Raw genomic sequence first — 22,776 nt, 5'->3', positions numbered from 1 at the left:
ACAAACCACTGACAAAGAACAGAACAAAACAGTTCACAAGAGAAAAGCTTGTAGTTAGTTCAGGGATCTTTGCTGGCCCTTAGGAGTGTTTTCCAGTCCAGTCTGTTGGGGCACCACGCCCTGGCCCCGAAGTCCACTTTCAGCATTCCCTGGGGACCTTGCCACTCCATTCCCTTGCTGTTCCGCTGCACTCCCCCAGTGATTTGCCTCGGTGTGGTGGGATCAGGTCAGGTGCAATTCCCACACTGTGTCTCCGGTGCTGTCCCCTGTATCGCCCTTAGTCACTGAGGGGCATCATGTCTCATAGTGGGGCCAGCCATGTTGTTCTCTCTGTGGACTGGCTGAAGAGCACCTTATTTATATCACCCAACCATCAAGTCAATTCTGACTCATAGCAACCTTCGATATAACAGTGTAAAACTGTCCCTTTGGCTTTCTTCAACTGTAAATTTCTGCAAGAGGAGAAAGCCTCAACTTTCTCTCTTCAAGCATCTGGTTAGTTCAAACTGCTGGCCTGCAATTAGCAACCCAAGAGCTAATCCACTATGCAACCAGGGGTCCTACCTATTTACATAGTCCTGTCCTGCTCAATCATTTATGGGCATTAGAAGACCACAGCTAGAAAAACCACATTAAAGTAACTCACTCTAATACAAATCACAACTAATTAATTCCAGAGCATTTGTATTACTCTCAAAGAAATTCTATAATCATTGGCAGTTATACCTCATCCCACCCCTAAGTGGCACCCATTAACCTACTTCCTGTTTCTATATATTTACCTATTCTAGACATTTCCTATAAATGGAACTATATATGAGGACAGGCCAAAAAGTATTGCTACTAGGGTTCGAGTCTTAGCAGGCATGTAATTGAAGCAAACTAAAAAATATATTTTTAATATCTCTGCAACCAGTAACTGCAGACAAGTTCTCGCAGTAATAGACGTAGCTTAGTCTCATTAGGATGCTTTCAAAAACAAAAATGTCCAATCAAAACAATGGCTTTCAAGGAGATATACTGGGCCAGTATATCAAAACAGAGATGTCAGCTCACAAGGTTATAACAACTGGTTTAAGAGACTACAAAGTGCTAAATTTGATAGATTTTGCTCCTAGGATACAGGTTGATCCTGGAAACTTATTAGGAAGAAATTTTAAGAAAACTGAAAACTTCAGTGGTGAGAAAAAGGCCAAGTAAACTGTACAACAATGTACCAGCTCATTCTCTGAGGGTAGCAAGGACTCATGAGAATTTTGTTGGAAATCCTACCCTTAAGTCCTGATCTTACCCCTGCAGACTTCTTTTTGTTTCTAAAATTCAAAGAAAATTTAAGAATACAATTTGAATCCCTCGAGGATGCCAAAAGTCCGCTTTTGAGAGTGTAAATCGAAAAGCCCAGGATTAGAAATGGAAATACCACTTCCAAAAGTGTTTAGACCTAGATATTGAGAAACAATCATTCTAAATTTTTATATTAATAATGGTTTCCATAGCAATTCTTTGCTACTTACACTCATATATTAGAAATAACTCCTATAGCTCAAAAAACAGAAAGACAAACAACTCAATCAAACAATGTACAAAGGACTTGAACAAACATTTCACAAGCATATGGAAAGACATTCAACAGCACTGGTCATTAAAACCATTGCCAGGTATAGAACAAGGCAGAACAGCCTCATAGGATGCCCAATGCTGTCAATTGCATGGTAACAAGATGCTATCATCACATGTTGCTCCCAGTAAGTCACTGGTGGGTTTAAATCATCAACCTTTGGGTTAGCAACCTTGCACTTTAACCCTGCAACATAGCTCCTTGTCTACCATTTAATATTGCCATCAAGTCAATCCCGAATCATAGAGACACTATAAAAGGTTTGCTCAGGGAGAGCAAATGCTTTGAGAGTGATTAGGGCAAAGAATGTGCGGATGTGCTTTATACAATTGATGTATGTATATGTGTGGATTGTGATGAGTTGTATGAGCCCCTAATAAAATGTAAAAAAAGAAAATTATTAGGGCAAAGAATGTATAGCTGTGCTTTATACAATTGATGTATGTATATGCATGGATTGTGATAAGAGTTGTATGAGCCCCTAATAAAATGCTTAAAAAAAATGTTTGCTCAGCTATAAATCTGTTTGAGATTGGAAAGCTTTATGAGAGCAATTTCCTCCCATAAAGAACCTAGTAGGACTGAGTCGCTAAATTTGCAGTTAGCAGCACAACACTTACCAAACAAGGTCACACTATTAAAAACAAACAAAGCAAAAACAATTCCAACTCACAGCAATCTTATAGGATACAGAAGAGCTGTCCTTGTGGGTTTCCAAAGCTATACATCTTTTGGGGAGCAAGAAGCCTCATCTTTCACCCTCAATGAGGGACCTGGGATCGAGCAGACCAATGCATAATCTCCACTATGCTACCAGGGCTCAATTGCCATCATAGGGGAGTTGAAAATCAAAACTGTACCTTGATACCACCTGTTATGTAGTGAATTTTGTCTTCAAAAATTCTACTGGAATCCTAGCCTCTGGAACTATGTATGCAATCCCATTTGGTAATAGGCCATATAAATGTAAGGTGTGTCTTAAATCTAATTAATCACTTTTGAGATATAAAAATACAAATCAGAGAGAGATAAAATACAAGAGAAGAAAGATAGGTATCATGTAGAGATCACCAAGGAACCCTGTAACATCAAGAACATCTCCAGAGAAGCTAAGACAAGTGTTTTCCCACATAGGGGACAGAGATAATGCCAACTCCTACAATGAGTGCCATGAATTCAGAATTACAGCCTCCTATACCAGTAACTCATGAGGTTACCATGAATCAAAATCAACTTGAAAGCAAGTAGCAGCCAAAGCAAATATGGGGAGGAGGGGGATATTTGTTTATTAAAGTCGCTCATTTATTAAAGTCACTCATATAAAAAGGCTCTCTTACCCCAATTAAAATGGCAATGATCGAGAGAGAGCTTAGATAAGATATGGAGAGTAGAAACCTCAACCATCTGTCTCTTAATGAGGGACCTTGCACCTGAGGTACATCTGTGAACTCCCAGTAACAGTATTTGTTGTTCGAACTTTAAGGTGGTGTTGTGTTTTTTTGTTTTTAATTTTGACTTAATAATTCCTTAAAAACAGTAATAAATTAAAAAACACTGTAGAAAATAGTTTGGTAGTTCTTGCAAAGGATGAACATGGAATCAATGTATGAATTTTTTTATTATATTCAAATAATCTCAATCCTAGGTCTAAATCTAAAAGTAAAAATGAGGAAAACAGAAAACTGAACACCAATGTTCATTACAGCACTTTTCACAGTAAATCAAAATGTACAAATAACTGAAATATCTATCAATCAATAAATGGAAAGAAACAAAATATGCTATATACATAAAATGGAATATTACATAGCGGTAAAAAGTCCTGACATACACACAACATAGGTGAACTCAGAAAACATGCTGAGTGGAATAAGTCAGTAACAAAGTGGCAAATATTGTATGGCCTCATTTATATGGAATAAGCAAAGGATAAAAAATGAAAGCTGATTAGTGGTTTCCAGATGTAGGAGGGAAAAGAAATTTTGCTTCAAGGGAGCTAAATTTAAATTAATGATGGTAGGATAATTAAGAAAAAGAAGAAAATATTTAAATTTTAAAACAGAAAAAAATTTATAATAGTTCAGATACCTTGTAGTTGCTGTAGAAGTGAAATTCTATCGAAATTATCGTGGCCCTGGAAGGATCTTGTAGCTTGCAGCTCCTCTTCTGTTCCTGCTATCTCATTTTGCAAAGCTGACTCTCTTATGACAGCACTGGACAAATGTTGAGTTTCTCTATGGTTTTTCTCCCTAGAAGTAGGATATCAATTTTTACTACCCATCGGTCAGTGTAAGACACGAGAAAAAAATATTTATAAATTATCGAGGATGAGGGAGGGAGGTTGGGAGGGGGAAAATTAGGAGCTGATACCAAGGGTTCAAGTAGAAAGAAAATGTTTTGAGACTGATGATGGTAACAAATGTACAAGTGTGCCTGACACAATGGATGGATGGATGGATTGTGCTAAGAGTTGTACAAGCCCCCAACAAAATGATATTTTTAAAAATTTTATTACATTCAAGTAAGCGTTGTTATCTGGTACCATTTAGTTAGCTGTTTATTCATTACAATCCAATGTGACAGAACTGACTGCCCCAGAGGGTTTTTTACATGCTATCATCTTCAGAGAAGCAAACTGCCAGGTCTTTCTCCTGGGTAATTGCTATGTGAGTTCATATTGCCACCTTTATGATATAATATTAGTTAACTCAGAAATAACAGGAGCCCTGGGGTACAGTGGTTATGAGTTGTGCTGTGGGGGGGAGGTCAGATGCTCACAGGCATCCTTCCTGAGGGCAATCAGTTGCCAGACTATATGGCAGGTCCCACTCCCTGCTGTTAAAGACAATGGACGCCAGAAGTCATCTATTTGGTTCCAGTGGGTGGGGTTTACACCCTCCTGATAATGGGTTCTATGGAGATCTAGAGAATAGGTCAAAGTTAAGTTGCTATCCTAAACCTAGGATCTGCCCACTTGTCACATGTATATCCCCAATCCCTCCTCTTCCTATTATAGCACAGCCCCTTCCTGGGATGTATGTCCTCACCTGTAATTAGGGGGCTTGCACATCCCCAGAGAAGATAAAAAGCCTGGGCTAGCATTAAATATCTCTCTCTCCCTCCCTCCACGTGGACCATCGAGTGGGGCTGAGGTGAGCATGCTACTATGAATCGTGACTGACTCCATTTATTTCAATACTTCACTTCTATCTCTCATGCTCTCTATAACTTTACCATGATCTTTACTTATTATCGCTGTACAATTGCACCTACCTGACCCGTAATGATGTGTTAGGGGCTGGTTTCCCCTGACAAACCACCAGCCACTCAGTTGGAGAAAGAAGGAGCTTCCGAGTCCCATAAGCAGTTTCTGTCTAGGGAATTCTATCAGTAGTTTGTAAGCCAATAGCATATGGTCTACCAAAATTAAAAAAGTCTACCATATTGCTACTCTGTCCAACTAGACTGTCAAGTTTGTCATACTGTAATGGCTTGCATATTACTCAGAGGTTGGAGCTATGCCACTAGTATTTCAAGTCTTTGAAAATATGCTGAGTGAAATGTCAGTCAGAAAAGGGCAAATAGGCTACTTGAAAAGGGGTTACGTATTATGGGTAGGTGTCAGCAGGTCTTCCAGACTAACAATAGACTAAAAGGAAAGACTAGCAGTCCACTGCTAAAGGATTAGCCACTGAAAACCTAAAGAATAGACGTAAACACTGTTTGACACAGTGTAAAAAGTTGGAAGGCACTCAAAATATGACAAGTAAGGAGCTGTGTCCGCCTCAGAGTAAAGTTAACCTTAATCACTTGGATGGAGCCAAGTTTTCATGACTTTCATTGCTGATGGGGCACAATTCGAAATGAAAAGAAAGGAGTAAACTTCCATTAATAACAGGAACATGGAATATACAAAGAGCCAAGCAAAATTGTAAGTCTTCAAATATGAAGTAGGCCAAATAAAGATCTATGTCCTCAGCATTAGTGAGCTGAGCTGGATAGGTATTGGCCATTTTAACAGGTACTAAGCCAGGTATGATAAATTCAAGAGAAGCAGTGTTGCATGTATCATCATTTAAAGAAGTGCACTGAAGAACAAAGCTGTAAATGATAGGATGATATCCATACATATATAACAAAAGATCAGCTCAGGCAACTATTATTTAAATTTAAAACCAACCACTGAAGTCAGTGATATAGAAATTTAAACATTCTACAAACTCTCGTTCAGTCAGAAATTGATCAAACATGCAATCAAAATGTATTGATAATTACTGGAGATAGAATATGAAAGTTGGAAACAAAAAGGATCAGTAGTTGAAAAGAATTAAAGTAATATGAGCTGCCAGAAGAACAACTCTATCTTGGAGCAAGTACAGCTAGACGAATTCTTCAAAGCCATGATGGCAAGACTTTATCTCAGGTACTTTGGACATCATATCGGGAAAAACCAGTGCCTGGAAAAGGACATCATGCTTGCTAAAGTACAGTACCAGAAAAAAGAAGGCACTCAACAAGATGGAATGACAAAGTCTACAACAATGGGTTCAAACCTAACAGTAATTCTAAGGACACAGCAAGACTAGCATTGCTTCTTTCTGTTGTGCATGGGGTTGCTGAGTAGGAATCGACTCAGCAGCATTTAACAATTCTCTCTACAATGGGACAGAATGAGATTTTGTCCTTTCCTAAATACCATATATACTCAAGTGCAAGTCGACCCAAACAGCAGCTGAGGCACCTAATTCTACCATAAAAAGTACATAAAAATGGGCTGAAAAACTCAGCTTATACACGAGTACATGCGGTAAATATATTTAAAAATACCATGTCTAGAGGGAAAAAAATGGCTTCTCAAAAATAAGACTTAAAGGAAATGGGTATATTTGTCAAAATAGTAAATTTTCTAAATTACCAAAAGTGCTAGAAGTTTACTTTTCACCCTGTGTGTCTGCTCTTATCTCTACCCCTCCTCTACTTCTGCTGACTTTTACCCTTCTATGGTTGAAAATGTTTTTCCTTCAAGGAACTTTTCTGCCAATACGACTGCAAAACAAAGCATGAAACAGAATCTTTATCAGCACATCACAGCCATTTCACCAGCAAGTACAAGTGGAAAGGGTACTGAACCTCAACTAAAAGCTCCAAAAAGCAACTAATTCATTATTTTGCATACTAATACGAAACCAAACGTTTTAGAAACCAAAGCAAAACTAGCTTCCTATCAAGTCGATTCCAACTCATAACAACCCTACAGAACAGAGTAAAACTGCCCCTATGGGTTTCTGAGACTAAATTTTAACCGGAATTGAAAGTCTTATCTTTCTCTTGCTCAATGACTGGTGGTTCCAAATTTGTAAATACTGTAAGCATTTAGCAGTACAAAGCAAAACCCACTACACGACCAGAACTACTTATTAATGGTTAGGTCTAGTGTCCCAGGGCCTTCCTCGTTCATGAGCAGGTATACGAAAATTTCATCACAGAATGAAAAAATAAGTGGTTTAAACATGTCAGGATAGATGGAAAAAACAGTTCCATATTTTTCTAAACTGAACATTTGTGCCTGAGACAATGCTCCAGCTCAAACTATAATCCAGTTTCCAGTTTCTCCATCTCGATATTGAAGCTGTTAGTACAAGAACTGCCATAAGCTTAAGTCAAAGGTAAGCTCATGTTTATAAACAGTATGTTTATAAACAGGAGATAATACAAAACACTAATTCCTATAAAAGTATGTTTGTTTATAAACAGTTCAATTTTGTAAAAAACACATTATCACATCTATATATGCATTAAAATGTCTGGAAGATTATAAATGAAAATGTAATCAAAGGATGCTCTAACTAGTAAAATTACAGACCTTCTGTGTTTTCCTTGCAATTTGCTACATTTTTCAATAGGCATATTAATATAGATATATAGATATATAGAGATTGAAAATACTGTAGAAAGCTGAGACTATATTGAGGGAAGAAAAATCCAGAAAAAGATGGTGGAGAATGGCAGCATAACTTGAAAAACTTAATCAATGTCACTAAATTGCAAACGTACAAACTTTTGGGCAGGATGATGTTTTGCTGTGTATAGTTGCCAACAAATAAAACATATAGAAAATCTTTGTGATTAAAATATCATGAGAATGGTCAAAGATTTCTTAGACACTAAGTCACAATCATATTTTCATCTCCAATAAGACTGTGTGAGACATGTATTAGCATAAAGATTAACAAATGAACTTACTCATCATCAGGGGAGCTAAGTTGTAGCTTCTGTTTGGGTTCAGTATCAGGCTGGCTACTGTGAGATGATTCAGATGGAATTGAAAATCTCTCTTCTACTAAGTAAGATCCCTGGATGTCAGAATACCTAAAACCAAAAAATTGCTATAATTATTAAGAATTATATTATGCTTATTTAAAATTCAGCATGACAGAAAAACCAACCTTGTGGTGTATAATCAAATAGGGTACACAGTATTCCAACACTATCACCCAATGTGCAAAGCACAAGAAGCCTGTGTATCAACAAAGAAGTCTGTCTATGTATTACATGATAATCACAGAAAACTTAAAGCTAAAAGAGAACGAATCCAAAGCTTGCATCCCAAAGATAAAGATAATGTTCCTTACAAATATATAAGTTGAAAAAGTTTGGGAAAGTGAATAGATATTTAAATATGGATAAAATTCACACATTATACAAAGATCCAGTGTCATAGTGGGACACAAACAATCAGGTATATTGAAATTGGTTGTAAAAAAGGAAAAAATAACCAATGTTAAGAAAACAAAAGTTTAGCTCTTCTAAGGCAAGCAAAGTTGACCAATGCAGTGCCATTTATGGCTTCTAGCAATAGCCTGTGTAAATCCCACCAAAAGATTCTGAAGGACTACATACATGTGATCCCAGCAAGGGGATCAGATCATGTAAACAAGGGACATAGCATAGTTGTGGGAGTAGGACCATGTATGACACTCTAATGAATGATGTAGTTAGTTCTACAATCCCACTAGGTTCTAAATAAGCTTCACGCAAGTAAATTTCCATTTAAAAAGGCATAGAGGGCCAACCAAGACTGCTTACAGAAGAGCAATGCATTTTAAAAAGAGAACATGAAGGGGAAAAAAATGATCACATGGCCTTTTTATTTTGAGCCGTTGATGAATGCAAAGTCGGCCCCAGTAACCATCAGGGAAAAAAGCTGTAAGAAATGGACATTAAAGGGTAATTAAGACAATCTAGTATAGAAATTCAAGGGAGCTGGTTGTAGTGGCTACCTGTGAAGGAGGTACAGCAATGAAAAGGTGATTTCAGTTTAGACATATTCTCTGTGGCAGTTACATGATCTGTCAACTTATGAAGGGGTGGAGTCTAGCCTGTCAATCAGGTCGCTGTTTGATGACCTCATCTGGAGGAGCTGCGGAGATAAATAGCTCACTGGAGACCAGATACACTCTCTTCACTCTGCTTGTCTTTCTGCTGACAAGCCACAGGGAGACACCTGATGGAACCAAAGCCCTGGAGCTGGAGGAGCCACACAGAGACCCATGCCAGTGCTGAGATGGTTCCATCTGCATCCATAAGACTTTCTACCCACAGACCTGTGATTTACCTGCATTCGGGGTCATTGCATGTGTTGCATCAGTGGACTGATATTGGACATAGGGGCTAATACTGGCTTATGGACTTGATCTGGACTGGTCTGGGATGTTTTCTTAATGTGCAATTGCTCTTTGATATAAAGGTCGTTCTTATACACACATGAGTGTCTCTGTATTTGTTTCTCTAGTCTACCCAGACTAATACATTCTCTTTGTACCCACTGATCTAGCACAGGAGGTTAGGGATTAAAGAAAAAAAAAAGGCTAGCTGGTCTAAAATGCAGGAAACTGTGGTTTCCTGAGCCTACAAAGTGGTGCCCATTTACTTATCCCATGCCACTGACTTATCTCATACAGTAATGAGAGAAATAAAAGGCTGGCTAGTCTGAAGTCAAAGACATGTGTTGACTTTCGAACTTAGGGGTGATTCCCACTGACAAAGCTTGAACAAAGAATAAGCTGACCAGAACCCAACTAAATGAAGAAAAAAATATTTGATATTGTGAGCTGGTCTAAGTTGCTGCAATTTGATGGTCATCTCTGGACTGGACTTCACTTATATAGAAACTCAAGGTTCCAAATGGAATACAAGATTCTTCAAAGTACTGTTTTGGCAGGAGAAGATAACGAGTGTGCATTACAACTGGACCCCTGGCAGTGTAGTAGTTATATGTTGAACTGCTAACCTAAAGGTTAGTCGTTCAAAACTACCAGCTCCTCTGTAGGAGAACAACAAATCTTTCTATTCCCACAAAGAGTTACAGTTTTGGAAACTCAAGAGGAGCAGTTCTACCCTGTCCAATATGGTAGTTATGAGTCAGAATTGACTCAATGACAATGAGTATTGGTTTTACAATTACGATGACTGGAAAGGGAAATTAATTCTTCAAATATGAAATGGCCAATGGCTAGAAGAGAAGAGCTAGAGGGTGTCCTACAATGCTGTGAATTGCTTAATATGAACCATCTAGCCACTGACTTTGTAACTCCCTGTCATTGAGTTGATTCCAACTCACAGCAACCCTATACAACCGGGTAGAACCCCCTCTGAGTTTTAGAGACTTCAAGTCTTTACAGAAGCAGATAGCCCCAGCTATCTCCCATATAACATCATCTCGACACCATTTTTTCACAACTAAAGAATGAAAAGTCATTATAAAGATAAGCTAGGACAATGTCATAAGATTTCATTATGTTGCCATGTTTACATTAAATTAAAAGCAGACAAATCCAATGTACTTAAAGAGAAAATGAAACCAACAGAGCGAAGTGGAGAGGAAAGTCAAATCTGACCATTCCCCAGATGCTGATTCCTATCCCTTTTTGCCACAGCTTGGCATTCCTACTTATTCACGAGGAAATCCTATACCTTAATTCTGTTTCAATTTCACTAATTAAGATTATAATAAGGCTGAATTAATGTTAACTTAAAAAACTATAGAAAGAAAAAGCAAAATGGATCAAAATATTCCTGGTAACAGAAAAACCTTCTAGGAAGCAAAGCTACGTGTAGAGGTATAAATATAGATGTACACTTATTTAACTAAATTAATTCATAAAAATAGAGGTATTAGTCTATGTACAGGTACATATGGCTATACATTGAGGAAGTGGGTGGACTTTGGGCCTCTGCTGAACCACTCCCTCAACACAAGAACACTTTGTTCTAACAACCTGGCATTCTGTGATGCTCACCCTCCTAACACAATCGCTGAAGACAAAATAGGTGCATAAGTCCCAAAGTCCTACTGTAGGCAACTGGACATCCCCTTATAGAAGGGTCTCGGGGAAGAGCCGAGCCAGTCAGGGTGCAGTGTAGCAAAGATGAAACATACAAGTTTCCTCTAGTTCCTAAATGCTTTTCCTCCCCGCACTATCATGATCCCAATTCTACCTTACAAATCCAGGTAGGACAGAGGATGTACACTGATACAGATAGAAACTGGAAACACAGGGAATCCAGGACAGATGATCCCCCCAGGACCAGTGGTGAGAGTGGTGATACCGGGAAGGTAGAGGGAGGGTAGAGTAGAAAGGAGGAACCGATCACAAGGATCTACATATAACCCCCTCCCTGGGGGGAAGGGCAACAGAAAAGTGGGTAAAGAGAGACGTCAGACATTATAAGACATGACAAAATAATAATTTATAAATTATCAAGGGTTTGTAAGAGGGTGCGGGGGTTGAGTAGGGAAATGAGGAGCTGATACCAAGGACTCAAGTAGAAAGAAAATGATGATGGCAACAAATGTACAAATGTGCTTGACACAATGGATGGATGGATGGATGGATGGATGGATGGATGGATGGATGGATGGACTGTGATAAGAGTTGTACGACCCCCAATAAAATGATTTTTTTATGGGTCTTGCACAGCTATCAGAAGATAGAGCATCTGGGGTCTTAAAGGTCTTAAAAGTTAAACAAGCGGTCATCTAGCAGAGAAGCAACAAGCCCACACGGAAAAAAGCATACTAGCCTATGTGATCATGAGAGATCGATGGAATCAAGTAATAGGCACAAGAAGACCCAAAACAAAACAAAACATATTGTTGAGAACAAGGGGGATCAGAGCAGAGACCCCAAACCCATCTGCAAACAATAGGACATCCCTTCACAGAAGAGTCACAGGAAGGGATGAGTCAACCAGGGAGTAGTATAGCACAGATGAAACACAATATTCCTCTGGTTCTTTAAGGCTTTCTCACCCCTTCTGTCTCCCTACTATCATAACTCCAGTCCTGCCTTTCAATTCTGGCTGGATCGGAGCACAAAATCTGGTACAGATATGAGCTCACAACTCATGGAACCCAGGTCAGATAAACCCCTCAGGAACAGAAATGTGAATAGCAATACAAAGGGTTGGGGAAACATGGAGGAGAGGAGGAAGGGGGAACCGATTACAGTGATAGATGCATAACCCCCTCCCCCACCAGGGGGATAAACAATAGAAATGTGGGTGAAGGGATACAGTGGTAAATGTAAGATATGAAAACAATATTAATTTATAATTTATTAAGGGGTCACAAGGGTGGGAGGGGGGAAGGGAGAGGGAAAAAGAGAAGCTAGTACCAAGTGCTCAAATAGAAAGTAAATGTTGAAAAAATGATGATAGCAACATATGTACAAAGATGCTTGATACACTGATGTATGGAATGTTATAAAATCTGTAAAAGCCCCCAATAAAATGATTAAATAATAATAATAAATTAAAAACTACCAAAAAAAGAGTTCCTGGTGTTCAAGCCAAACTCACCTACATACCCAATGAGAAAATTAGATGGGAAAGAGTCTTACCTTTTCCATATTGATTTTAGAAAATTGGTTATCTACCTCACATATAAAACAAAATGTTCAAGCATGACTAAACAACTTTAAGGATCAATGCATGCTAAATTTTATAAAAATTAAAATATAGATCACTCAAATAAATCTTACCTGTCATTAGAGTTGGCTGTATTTCTAGCAAGTGTGGAAACGGCAATAGGCAAGCCCAGATTTGAAGAAAGAGTGACATTTTCCAAAATTCCACTATTAGCAAGTAATGAACTGGTTAAAGAGTTTGGAAATGACTCCTCTGCTATACCTTGAAAATCTTCCATCTCACTGCAATAACAAAAATACTTTTATAAATAAAATCTTACCATAAACAAGAAATACTGGCAAATATACAGGGGTTAAGTACCATATACACTCTAGTATAAGCCGACCCAAATATTAGCTGTGGCACCTAATTTTACCACAAAAACTGCATTAAAAATGTGCTGAAAAACTCAGCTTATGCATGAGTATATACAGTAATTCTCAGACTACTTGTTGACTTTACAACTAATAATATAAACATCAAGATATCTTAAAATCAACATAACAATTCAATAACTACACAGTTTAATTTACCCTTGGTGTAGTACAGAAAAGTATAAAGCTTGCCACAAACATACTTAGTAAGAAAAGCAAAAACCTAACACTGACAGCAGATCTATATTATTTAAGAAATATCTGAACAAATAGTCTACATTGTCAACTTAATACATAAAAATGTAACTAGCAAAATCTAGCCATAATTTCAGAGATTATGAATAAAAATGAGTAAGGACCGTTTTAAAATGTGAGTCAATTCAAGAAAAATTTAAAGTTAAATAAAATATAGTTGATATAGGGACAAGGCAAAAATAGTTCAAATGGCACACATGTCTAAGTATGGAAAAGAAAGACATAAATTCTCTAACATTAAAAAAAAAAGAATCTCTAACATATAGTGAACTTTTAGCCCAAATTTGCCTTTTGTTCAACTTGGCCCTGATCAGAGTACTCAGATGTTCACTTCTAACTTGAAAATATTTTTGATAAAAACAATGACACAAATAAAGAAGCCTACAAAACGTTGGTGGAAAATAAAATTAAAAGAAAATGCAATTTTCCAACAAACTTTTTGAACTCCTCGTCCTCCACAAACCACTGTTCACAATAGCAAAAATGTGAAAACAATGTAAATCCCCATCAATGGAAGAATGATGGTGTTGCTGACATAACACCAACCTTTCAGCCTTTCAGTCAGCAGCTAGCAGCTAGCAGCTAACAGCCAACCACTTAACCACTGAACCACCAGGGCTCCTGACCAACTATGACACCAAATGTTAAGTGTTTTTACAGAGGTTTCCTATGGCTATGATGGTAACAGCCTACTGGAATAGGTTTCGAGAAGTAATCTAAAAATAAATGGGAGAATATGGATTCCAGGTAAGCACAGGATGACCTCCTCAACAAATACCAAAGAAAGCCCATCAAGAGGGAAATCCTTTGCTCACTGGAAGCCTGAAAAACAAGTTAAAAAATAAATATCCCAAGTTTTCTTGAAGTTGGAGATCAGCAACACTTACTGATTCCCCCTTCTCCATTGCCCAATGTCCAGAGCAGCTTCTGTGTACTCCCCAGCCCCTGCAAAAACACACGGATAAAACACAGTGGCAACCTACATAAAAACATTGGTGGCCACCGATCCTTCCCTGGCCCTGCTCTAACATACCCAGCCAGTCCTGATACCTGTGTAGCCTCTGGGGCCCTGGGTAGTTAGAAGACCACTTGGGCAGCTATCCTCACTGGGTAGTGAGGGATATTTGCACTCAGCTATCCCCATTCTTCCTCCTCTTTGGCTCCTTTCTTTTTTTCTTCCACCAGCACTCCCCTTCCACTTTGGCCTGCTTCCCCTCTCCCTCGCCTCCAACACATTAGGCATATGCTCTGAAAAACTGTCACAAAAGATCGATAATCCCCACCCAAACCAGAGTTTTTGGTGTTTTGTTGCTTTCCCTCTTAGCTCCTCTTCCCATGCAGCCCTAGCCCTCTTCATATAAACTGTCCTCCAAGTAAGAAACAGGCCACATCTGCACACTTCTCAAAAAGGTGTGTGCTTTTTCTTTCTGTATGAATTTTTTTTAATTAGTAAAAAAAAAAAGTGATGCCAACATGATGATGCAGACCTGCCCACAGTAATGCTGCCATGGAAAGAGAATTCCTCATACACACCACACTATTTTTTTTCCCTTGGCTGCCTCTTTACACAATTGCCTTATCCCTCTCCTTTCTTTTTCTTCTTCCTCTTCTTTTTCATCTTCAGTTCTACATCTTCTAAACATGGATACAGAAGGCCTTGCTTCTGATCTGATTATTCAATACTCCTTCCAACTGCCTCAACACTCTCTCTTTCTGCTCATTCTCTCCTTTACTCATGAAACATGTTTGCATGATATCTATTAATTCTTCTACTCTCTTAATAGTTTCCCATTAGTTTTACAAACCTCTTTGATCCATTCAAATGGCCTATTATTATTTGTACTCTCTTTTCTTCTCCAAATCTTCTCCACTTACTCATTTTTATCCCCTTTTCTCTATTTTCCCGTTGTATGATTTCTGACTTCTATTAGCCATGTCCAATGCCAACTGACAGAGCTAACTACACTTACATGACCCAGAAACCCAGACCACAATACTATGGAAACAGCAGTCAACTGCACTATACCACCCTATCCCCTGGTTCCCCTACAAGAGGGAGAAGGGGGATGTAAAAAAAAAAAAAAAGTAAGGAAAACAACCAAAAATCAACCAAACTCAACAGAGTACTCTAAAAATGAGGACTTGGAATTACCAGAAATATAATTCAGAAGAATGGTGCTTAAGTGCCTTCAAGAGATGCTGGGAATGTTATTGAGAAAACGGAAGTGATTGAAAAACTAAACAACATACACCAAAAGGAGTATCAGAAAATAAACAGTAAAATAAAAGAATTAGAAAACAAAGTAAAAGACTGGAGAAATAGAACAAGAAAACTGAATCAGTGAGCACAAAGACAATTCATCTACCTACAACTGATAAAATAAATCAACAAAAAGTCAGAGTAACTCAAAGAATGTCTGAGAACTGTGTAGGCCACTATCAAGAAAAACCACTTCCGTCTCATTGGGATCCCCAAACAGTAAGAAACCAAAAGCTCTACAGAGAAAATGGTGTGAGATTCATGGAAGAGTTCCTAAACATCATAAAAAAGGAAAAAATAACTTTTCAAGAAACTGAGAGAATTCTCTACAGGATAAATGCCAGAAGAAAATCCACAATATAAGAGTAGTAAAAGTCTCCAGTTTCAATGTGAAAGGAGAGAATCTTGAGTATAGTTAGGGAAAGGAGAACAGATAAGGATATGCTCAGACTTCTGGACGGAAACTAAGCAAGCAAAAAGACAACAGACTGGCATAAGTGATATTCTAAAAAAAAAGGCGCCAATCAAGATTTCTAAACCCAGCACAATTATCCTTTAAATATGGGGGGCGGACCGTAGGAGTAGTACCAGACAAGGAAATATTAATGGAATTCACAAAACAGACCAATTTGAAAAAAAGTATTAACAGGATCTCTATCAATACATAATCAGCAACCAGTAACAGATGATTCCAGCAGCAACATACCAGGAAAACATCACCCAGAAATCAATACAATGAAACAGGAATAAAAACAACACAGAATTAGAGAAACAAAAAAACTAATAAAACCACCACCAAAAGAGAGAAAAAACACCCCACGTAGTAAAACAACAGCAAAAAAAATTTTTAAAGCACTGTCAGCAATAACAATACTGATTATCAATAGATTAAATGCCCACTAAAGAGACAGAGCAGCAGATTGGATTTCAAAACAAGATCTATCTATATGCTGCCCAGGAAGCACACCTTAAGCACAAGTACAAAAATACACTAAAAACCAAAAAATGAAGAAAAAAATTTTTTTGAAAATTTTACTAAACTATTGGCAACCATAAATAAGCAGGACTGGCAATATTAATCCCTGATAAAATAGACTTCAAGACAATTAAAATACTGAAGCAAAAATACATTACAAATTAAAGTAGCAACAGAACATTAAAACTTAATCATAATAAACACATATGTCCCCAATGAAAATCCTAAATACACCAATCCAACCCTCACAGAATTGAAGAAACACACAGCTTGAAAAGGACACTTCAATATACCACCCTTACGGAAAAACAGATCATCTGCAAAGAAACTCAATATCAAAAGAGAAGGGCAATAGATAACAATACAATAAACCAGGTCAACTCCTAACCATATTCCAATCGTCCCACTTCAAACAGCACAGTACATATTCTTCTATAGTGCACATAATATATACTTGAGAAGTGACCACGTTGGGACACAAAACAAGGCCTAATAAAAAATTTAATGAGATCCTACAATCAATTTTCTCAGACACAATGCTATATAACTAGAAATCAGTAACAGAAAGAAGAAAAAAAGAACATAAAGCCAAACACAAGGAGATTAAACGATATACTTAAAAATGACTGGATAACTGGGGAAAAAATTAAGAAATTCCTTGAATTTGTAAGAGCCCCTCAATAAAATGAAGAGGGGGGGAATAATAATAATAGAAAAAATGTAGAGACTGCTATTAAAAAAAATTCCTTGAAACAAATGAGAACAAGGCTACAACACAAAAGCAAATGTGGTAAAGAAAGCTGATGGTGCTTGAACACAGCCTGGCCCACCAGGCCGTGAGGATGATGTTCCTGAGTAGAGCAGCCAGTCCACAGAGAGAACAACATGGCTGGCCCCACTATGAGAAATGATGCCCCTCAGTGACTAAGGGCGATACAGGGGACAGCACCGGAGACACAGTGTGGGAATTGCACCTGACCTGATCCCACCACACCGAGGCAAATCACTGGGGGAGTGCAGTGGAACAGCAAGGGAATGGAGTGGCAAGGTCCCCAGGGAATGCTGAAAGTGGACTTTGGGGCCAGGGCGTGGTGCCCCAACAGACTGGACTGGAAAACGCTCCTAAGGGCCAGCAAACGATCCCTGAACTAACTACAAGCTTTTCTCTTGTGAATTGTTTTGTTCTGTTCTTTCTCAGTGGTTTGTTATTGTTGTCTGGTTGCATACTGTTGCTTTGTTTTCCTCTGTCTAGTTTTCGTGCATGTTAGTGACTCCACAGGTCTGTCTGAATAGGACAGGCTGGATGAACTATCTGGATGAAAAACAACGGGACCGACACTTCCGGGGGGACTTGGGGTGGGGGGGTAGGGGGGGTAAGGAAGTGGTGTTAACAAACCCAGGGACAAGGGGAAAACATGGGACCCCAAATGGTAGAGAAGGGGGAGTGGCAGGCCTGGTGGGAAATGATCAAGGGTAAGGTTGCTTAGAGAAGAGGTATACTCTAGCCCAGGTGGCGATGAAGCATGGTAGTAGGGCAGGAGGAAGGTAAAGGGAGATGGAGGAAAGAGCTAGGAGTCAAAGGGCATTCATGGAGGTCTAGACAAAGACATGTACATGCAAATATATATAGGAGGATGGGGAAATAGATCTATGTGTCTATATTTATAGGTCAAGTATTAAGGTGGCGGAAGGACCTTGGGCCTCTACTCAAACACTCCCTCAATGCATGAATACCTTCTTTTATTAAATTGGAACTCTATGATGCTCACTCTCCCAACACAACGGCTGGAGCCTAGTGGGTGAACAAGTAAATGTGGTGAAGAAAGCTGATGGTGCCCGGCTATCAAAAGAGATAGTGACTGGGGTCTTAAAGGCTTGAAGAGAAACAAGCGGCCATCTAGCTCAGAAGCAACAAAGTCCACATGGAAGAACACACCAGCCTGTGTGATCGAGTGGTCCCAAAGGGATCAGTTACCAGGCATCAAAGAACAAAAAATCATATCATTGACTGCACACCTCCATGATAGGATCGCTGAAGACAAATGGGTGCATAAGCAAATGTGGTGAAGAAAGCTGATGGTGCCCGGCTATCAAAAGAGATAGTGTCTGGGGTCTTAAAGGCTTGAAGGTGAACAAGCGGCCATCTCGCTCAGAAGCAAATAAGCCCACATGGAAGAAGCACACCGGCCAGTGCGATCACGAGGTGCCCAAGAGACCAGGTATAAGGCATCATGCAAAAAAAAAAGATATAAGTGTGTGTATGTATGTGTATATATGTGTATATGTATATATGTATGTGTATATGTGTATATATATATCATATTAAATGAAGGGGGAAGTGCAGAGTGGAGACCCAAGGCCCAAGTGTCGGCCAATGGAGATCCCCTCATAGAGGGGTTTAGGAGAGGAGATGGGTTAATTAGGGTGTGAGGTAGTATCGATGAAGAACACAGCTTTCCCCCAGATCCTGGATGCTTCCTCCCCCCAACTACCATGATCCAAATTCTACCTTGCAGGGCTGGATGGGACAGAGGCTGTACACTGGTACATATGAGGGTTGGAGGTACAGGGAATCCGGGGTGGATGATACCTTCAGGACCAAGGGTGTGAGGGACGATGCTGGGAGAGTGGAGGGTGAGTGGGTTGGAAAGGGGGAACTGATTACAAGGATCCACATGTGACCTCTTCCCTGGGAGAGGGACAGCAGAGAAGGGGGAAAGGGAGACTCCGGATAGGGCAAGATATGACAAAATAACGATGTATAAATTACCAAGGGCATATGAGGGAGGGGGGAATGGGGAGGGAGGGGGAGGAAAAAAAGAGGACCTGATGCAAGGGGCTTAAGTGGACAGCAAATGCCTTGAGAATGATTGGGGCAGGGAATGTATGGATGTGCTTTATACAATTGATGTATGTATATGTATGGATTGTGGTAAGAGTTGTTTGAGTCCCTAATAAAATGTAAAAGAAGAAAAGAGGAAAAAAAAAAGAAATGGAAAAACTAATTACCAACTTCATATGGAAAGGGAAAAAATCTAGGGTAAGCAAATAATTCCTTAACAAGAACAAAGTAGGAGGCCTTACACTCCCTGACCTCCAAACGAATTACAGTCAAAACAGAATGGTAAAAAAACAAACAAACAAAATGGTACTGATAAAATGAGACACACAGACTATGGAAACAGAATAGAAAACCCAGATGTAAGCCCTTTCACCTGCAGGCAACTGATTTTCAACAAGGGCCAAAAACATTAAATTAAAAAAAAAAAACACCCAACATTAAATGAGCTGTCCATCGCAGAAGAATGAAAAGGGCCCCATTACTCACCCCATGCATAAAAACACACTCAACATGGATCAGAGGCTTAAATGTTAATCCCAGAGGTATAAAGAGCATCAATGAGAAAAGAGACAAAATGAAAGGCCCTACTGCAGGTTGTACACATGGTATGAATTATAATAAAGAAGACACACACAGAAGACAATGTAGATGACTGAGATCTACAATAAGACGACACATAAACATCAAGACTTCATCACAAGAGTAAAAATGGAGCCCACAGGCTGGGAAATATCTTTAGCAATGACACATTGGCAAGGGACTAATTTCTAAAATCTGTAAAATTCTGTAACATTTCACTAAGGAAAAAACAAATAATCCAATTTAATATGGGTAAAGAACACACAGCCCACAATAAATGACATTCAAATGTCTAACAAACATGTGAAAAAATACTCACAATCACTAATCATCCAGGAAATCAAAACGATGAGACATCACCCTATGCCCTCGAGAATACACCAATTCAAGAAAACAACCAAAGCAGGAGCGGATACAGAGAGATCTGCTGGCAGTCTTGTACCCAAGTGGAAAGCAATATGGCATTACCTAGGGTGAGTTAAAAATCAACAATAAAAATAAACCTCTAACTCACTGTTAGAATCAATGGCAACTCTTATAAGATAGGGTAGAACTGCCCCCTGTGAGCTTCAGAGCCTGCAACACATAGGAGTAGAAAGCCCTGTCTTTCTCCCATAAAGCTGTTAGTGGTTTAAAATTGTTTACCTAAAACAACGGGGAATAAAAATCCCATTCGATCCAGCTATTGCTGTATCTCTGCTGTATCTATACCCCTAAGAAGTTAATGGCACAACACAAACAGATTTAAGTTCTCCTATGTTCACTGTAGCACAGTTCACAATAGCAAGAAGCTGGAAAGAGGACAAAAGCTCATCAGTAGAAGAATGTAGGTTATCTGTTTTCGGTCATGTAATCTTCTAATCCAGTCTCCCAAGTGTGCAGGCTGAAAGCTCACCATTCATATCCCCTTATTGGCACAGCTCAAAATTCACTTCATCAGAGGAGATCTGGCCTCTGCTGGGTTCACTTCCTCATGCTGTGGGTAGAGAATGCCAAGCAGTTCCTATTAAAGCATTGGTTGGCCATCACCCCAAATCAATAGGAACTCCTACCAGGATGTGCAGTGAACTTCAATGGAAATTCAAGGTCAGAGGTAGAGGGGGTGTACATGTCTATCTCAAAAAAGTTGATTTCACTTTTAATGGTTGGTAAACCAAGAGGGACAACTCGTCATTGGGAAAAACATTTAACATTACTTATATAGACTCTTCTAATGGGAGAATACATCCTATGTCTCTAATCAAGCACTTCTGACCGAGTTTCTATGCAGCCCTTGGTGACCCAGACCAAGTGCTATAACCAACAAGGACTTCAGACTGTGTCCTTCCTAGTTGCACAACATTCTTCATAGGTTACACCTGAAGGATTCAATTAGGAAACCCCACCATGCAAACCAGACTTTTCCTTCAACACACCTGTAGCAGATTAAAAGAACTGAAATACTCCCTTGGGATCACAAATAAATATCCAAATCCAAAGTAAGGAATGGTATCAAGCTCAAATTGTGAAACTCCAGTTGTGAGAAGGCTACAATGATAGTGAAAGCCTCAAATCCCTTTGCAGGGTTCCCTCATGGAGTAAGCCTCCAGGGAATCCCTCTGAACACAGCGAAGGGAGGTGAATAGCCCTACTTCAGAGAGCAGCACTGGAAAGTAGATTATAGCACATGTAGTTATGCTAAACATCAACACCTCATCATTTAATCTCCCTTTTGACCATTTTAAAGTTGTTCATTTTTTATATTTTCTGCCAAGAAAATGTTCTGAAATTGTGATAATTATACAAATCATAATATGATTGAACAATTAAATTGTACGATATGAAGCATATGCCAATAAAACTATTAAAAATGCAAGAAATATTCTCTTGGACTTAAGACTAAATTGTTCTAGTATGATAAAAAAACAGATGATTACTATTCTACATTTATAGAAATGGAAATCATTGAACATTGGTTCAAATCTCTGGCTATGATACCTAATAAATAGCAATTCAAAGCTACCATATATTCGTAATTGTCATACTCTGCTTTTTTACAACACATCTTAGTCCAGTAGGATAGTTTCACATTTATAGAATGAGCCCTATCACCAACCAACATTATTTGCAGTGTCCAATCACTTTTTTTAAATCAGTGTATGTAAACATTCCATGTATTTTGGTCTAAAAAGAAGTCCTATATATGTATACTTTCCTTTTCTCAATGGTATTCTAATTCTATACCATTAGTTAAATTGATGATACTATCAAATAGAATTAGCAATTGCCCGAGGGGAACGATTGATGCTATAATAAAATAATAATCTTATCTCTAAAGTCAACCAGAAACAGATAAACAATAGACATGAGTAAATTGGGGGCATTCACATTTAACTCTAGACCCAATCTAAGAACAATTAGCTCTATGACAAGGCCCTGTTCAATGCTTGCTCACCCTCGTGAAGAGATCTCAGAAGATAGGGGTGCTATAGCACAGTGTGGTGAAGAAATCAGATGGTACTTAGCTATTAGAACAGTGTCTGGGGTCTTAAATGTTTACCTTAAACAGCCACCTTGTAAGTTTTGAGAATGATGAGGGCAACGAATGTACAAATGTGCTTGACACAATGGATGGATGGATGGATTGTGGTAAGAGTTGTATGAGCCCCCAATAAAATGATTTTTTTTTTAAAGTCAGTAAGTAAACATGGAGGAAGCACACCAGCCTATGTCAATGACAGTTCCAATAACAAAACCCAAGCCCCAAGAAAGGAACTGATTTGGGGCTTAAATTCTAAGCAGGGGGGGGGGGGGGGGAATTTAAGCCTCAGGAGAATCCCCTCAGGGGTGTGAATAATCTAGCTATCAGACAAGTGACTGGAAAGTGGATTAATGCAGATGGAGTTAGGTTAAAATTTAACACTT

At 38.8% G+C, this 22,776-nt stretch overlaps 1 protein-coding gene across 6 annotated transcripts in view; it reads right to left on the bottom strand.

The window, feature by feature from the left end:
* Positions 1 to 22,776, bottom strand: part of CEP192 (centrosomal protein 192) — a 141,997-nt gene that overhangs the window by 116,505 nt on the left and 2,716 nt on the right. For 5 of the 6 annotated variants that reach the window (XM_075529886.1, XM_075529890.1, XM_075529889.1 and 2 more), the window contains 3 exons: positions 12,661 to 12,828; positions 7,862 to 7,987; positions 3,707 to 3,867 (listed from right to left, as the gene is read on the bottom strand). In XM_075529886.1, the coding sequence (XP_075386001.1) occupies positions 3,707 to 3,867; positions 7,862 to 7,987; positions 12,661 to 12,824 (451 nt within the window). In that variant the 5' untranslated portion in view covers positions 12,825 to 12,828. Of the gene's footprint in view, positions 1 to 3,706; positions 3,868 to 7,861; positions 7,989 to 12,660; positions 12,829 to 22,776 lie in introns of those variants that run through there. The other variant, XM_075529891.1, reaches the window with a different exon arrangement.

This window comes from Tenrec ecaudatus, chromosome 13, assembly GCF_050624435.1.
Source record: "Tenrec ecaudatus isolate mTenEca1 chromosome 13, mTenEca1.hap1, whole genome shotgun sequence".
In the NCBI taxonomy this organism is placed as follows: Eukaryota; Metazoa; Chordata; class Mammalia; order Afrosoricida; family Tenrecidae; genus Tenrec; species Tenrec ecaudatus.
This window is presented reverse-complemented; position numbering and strand designations above follow the sequence as displayed.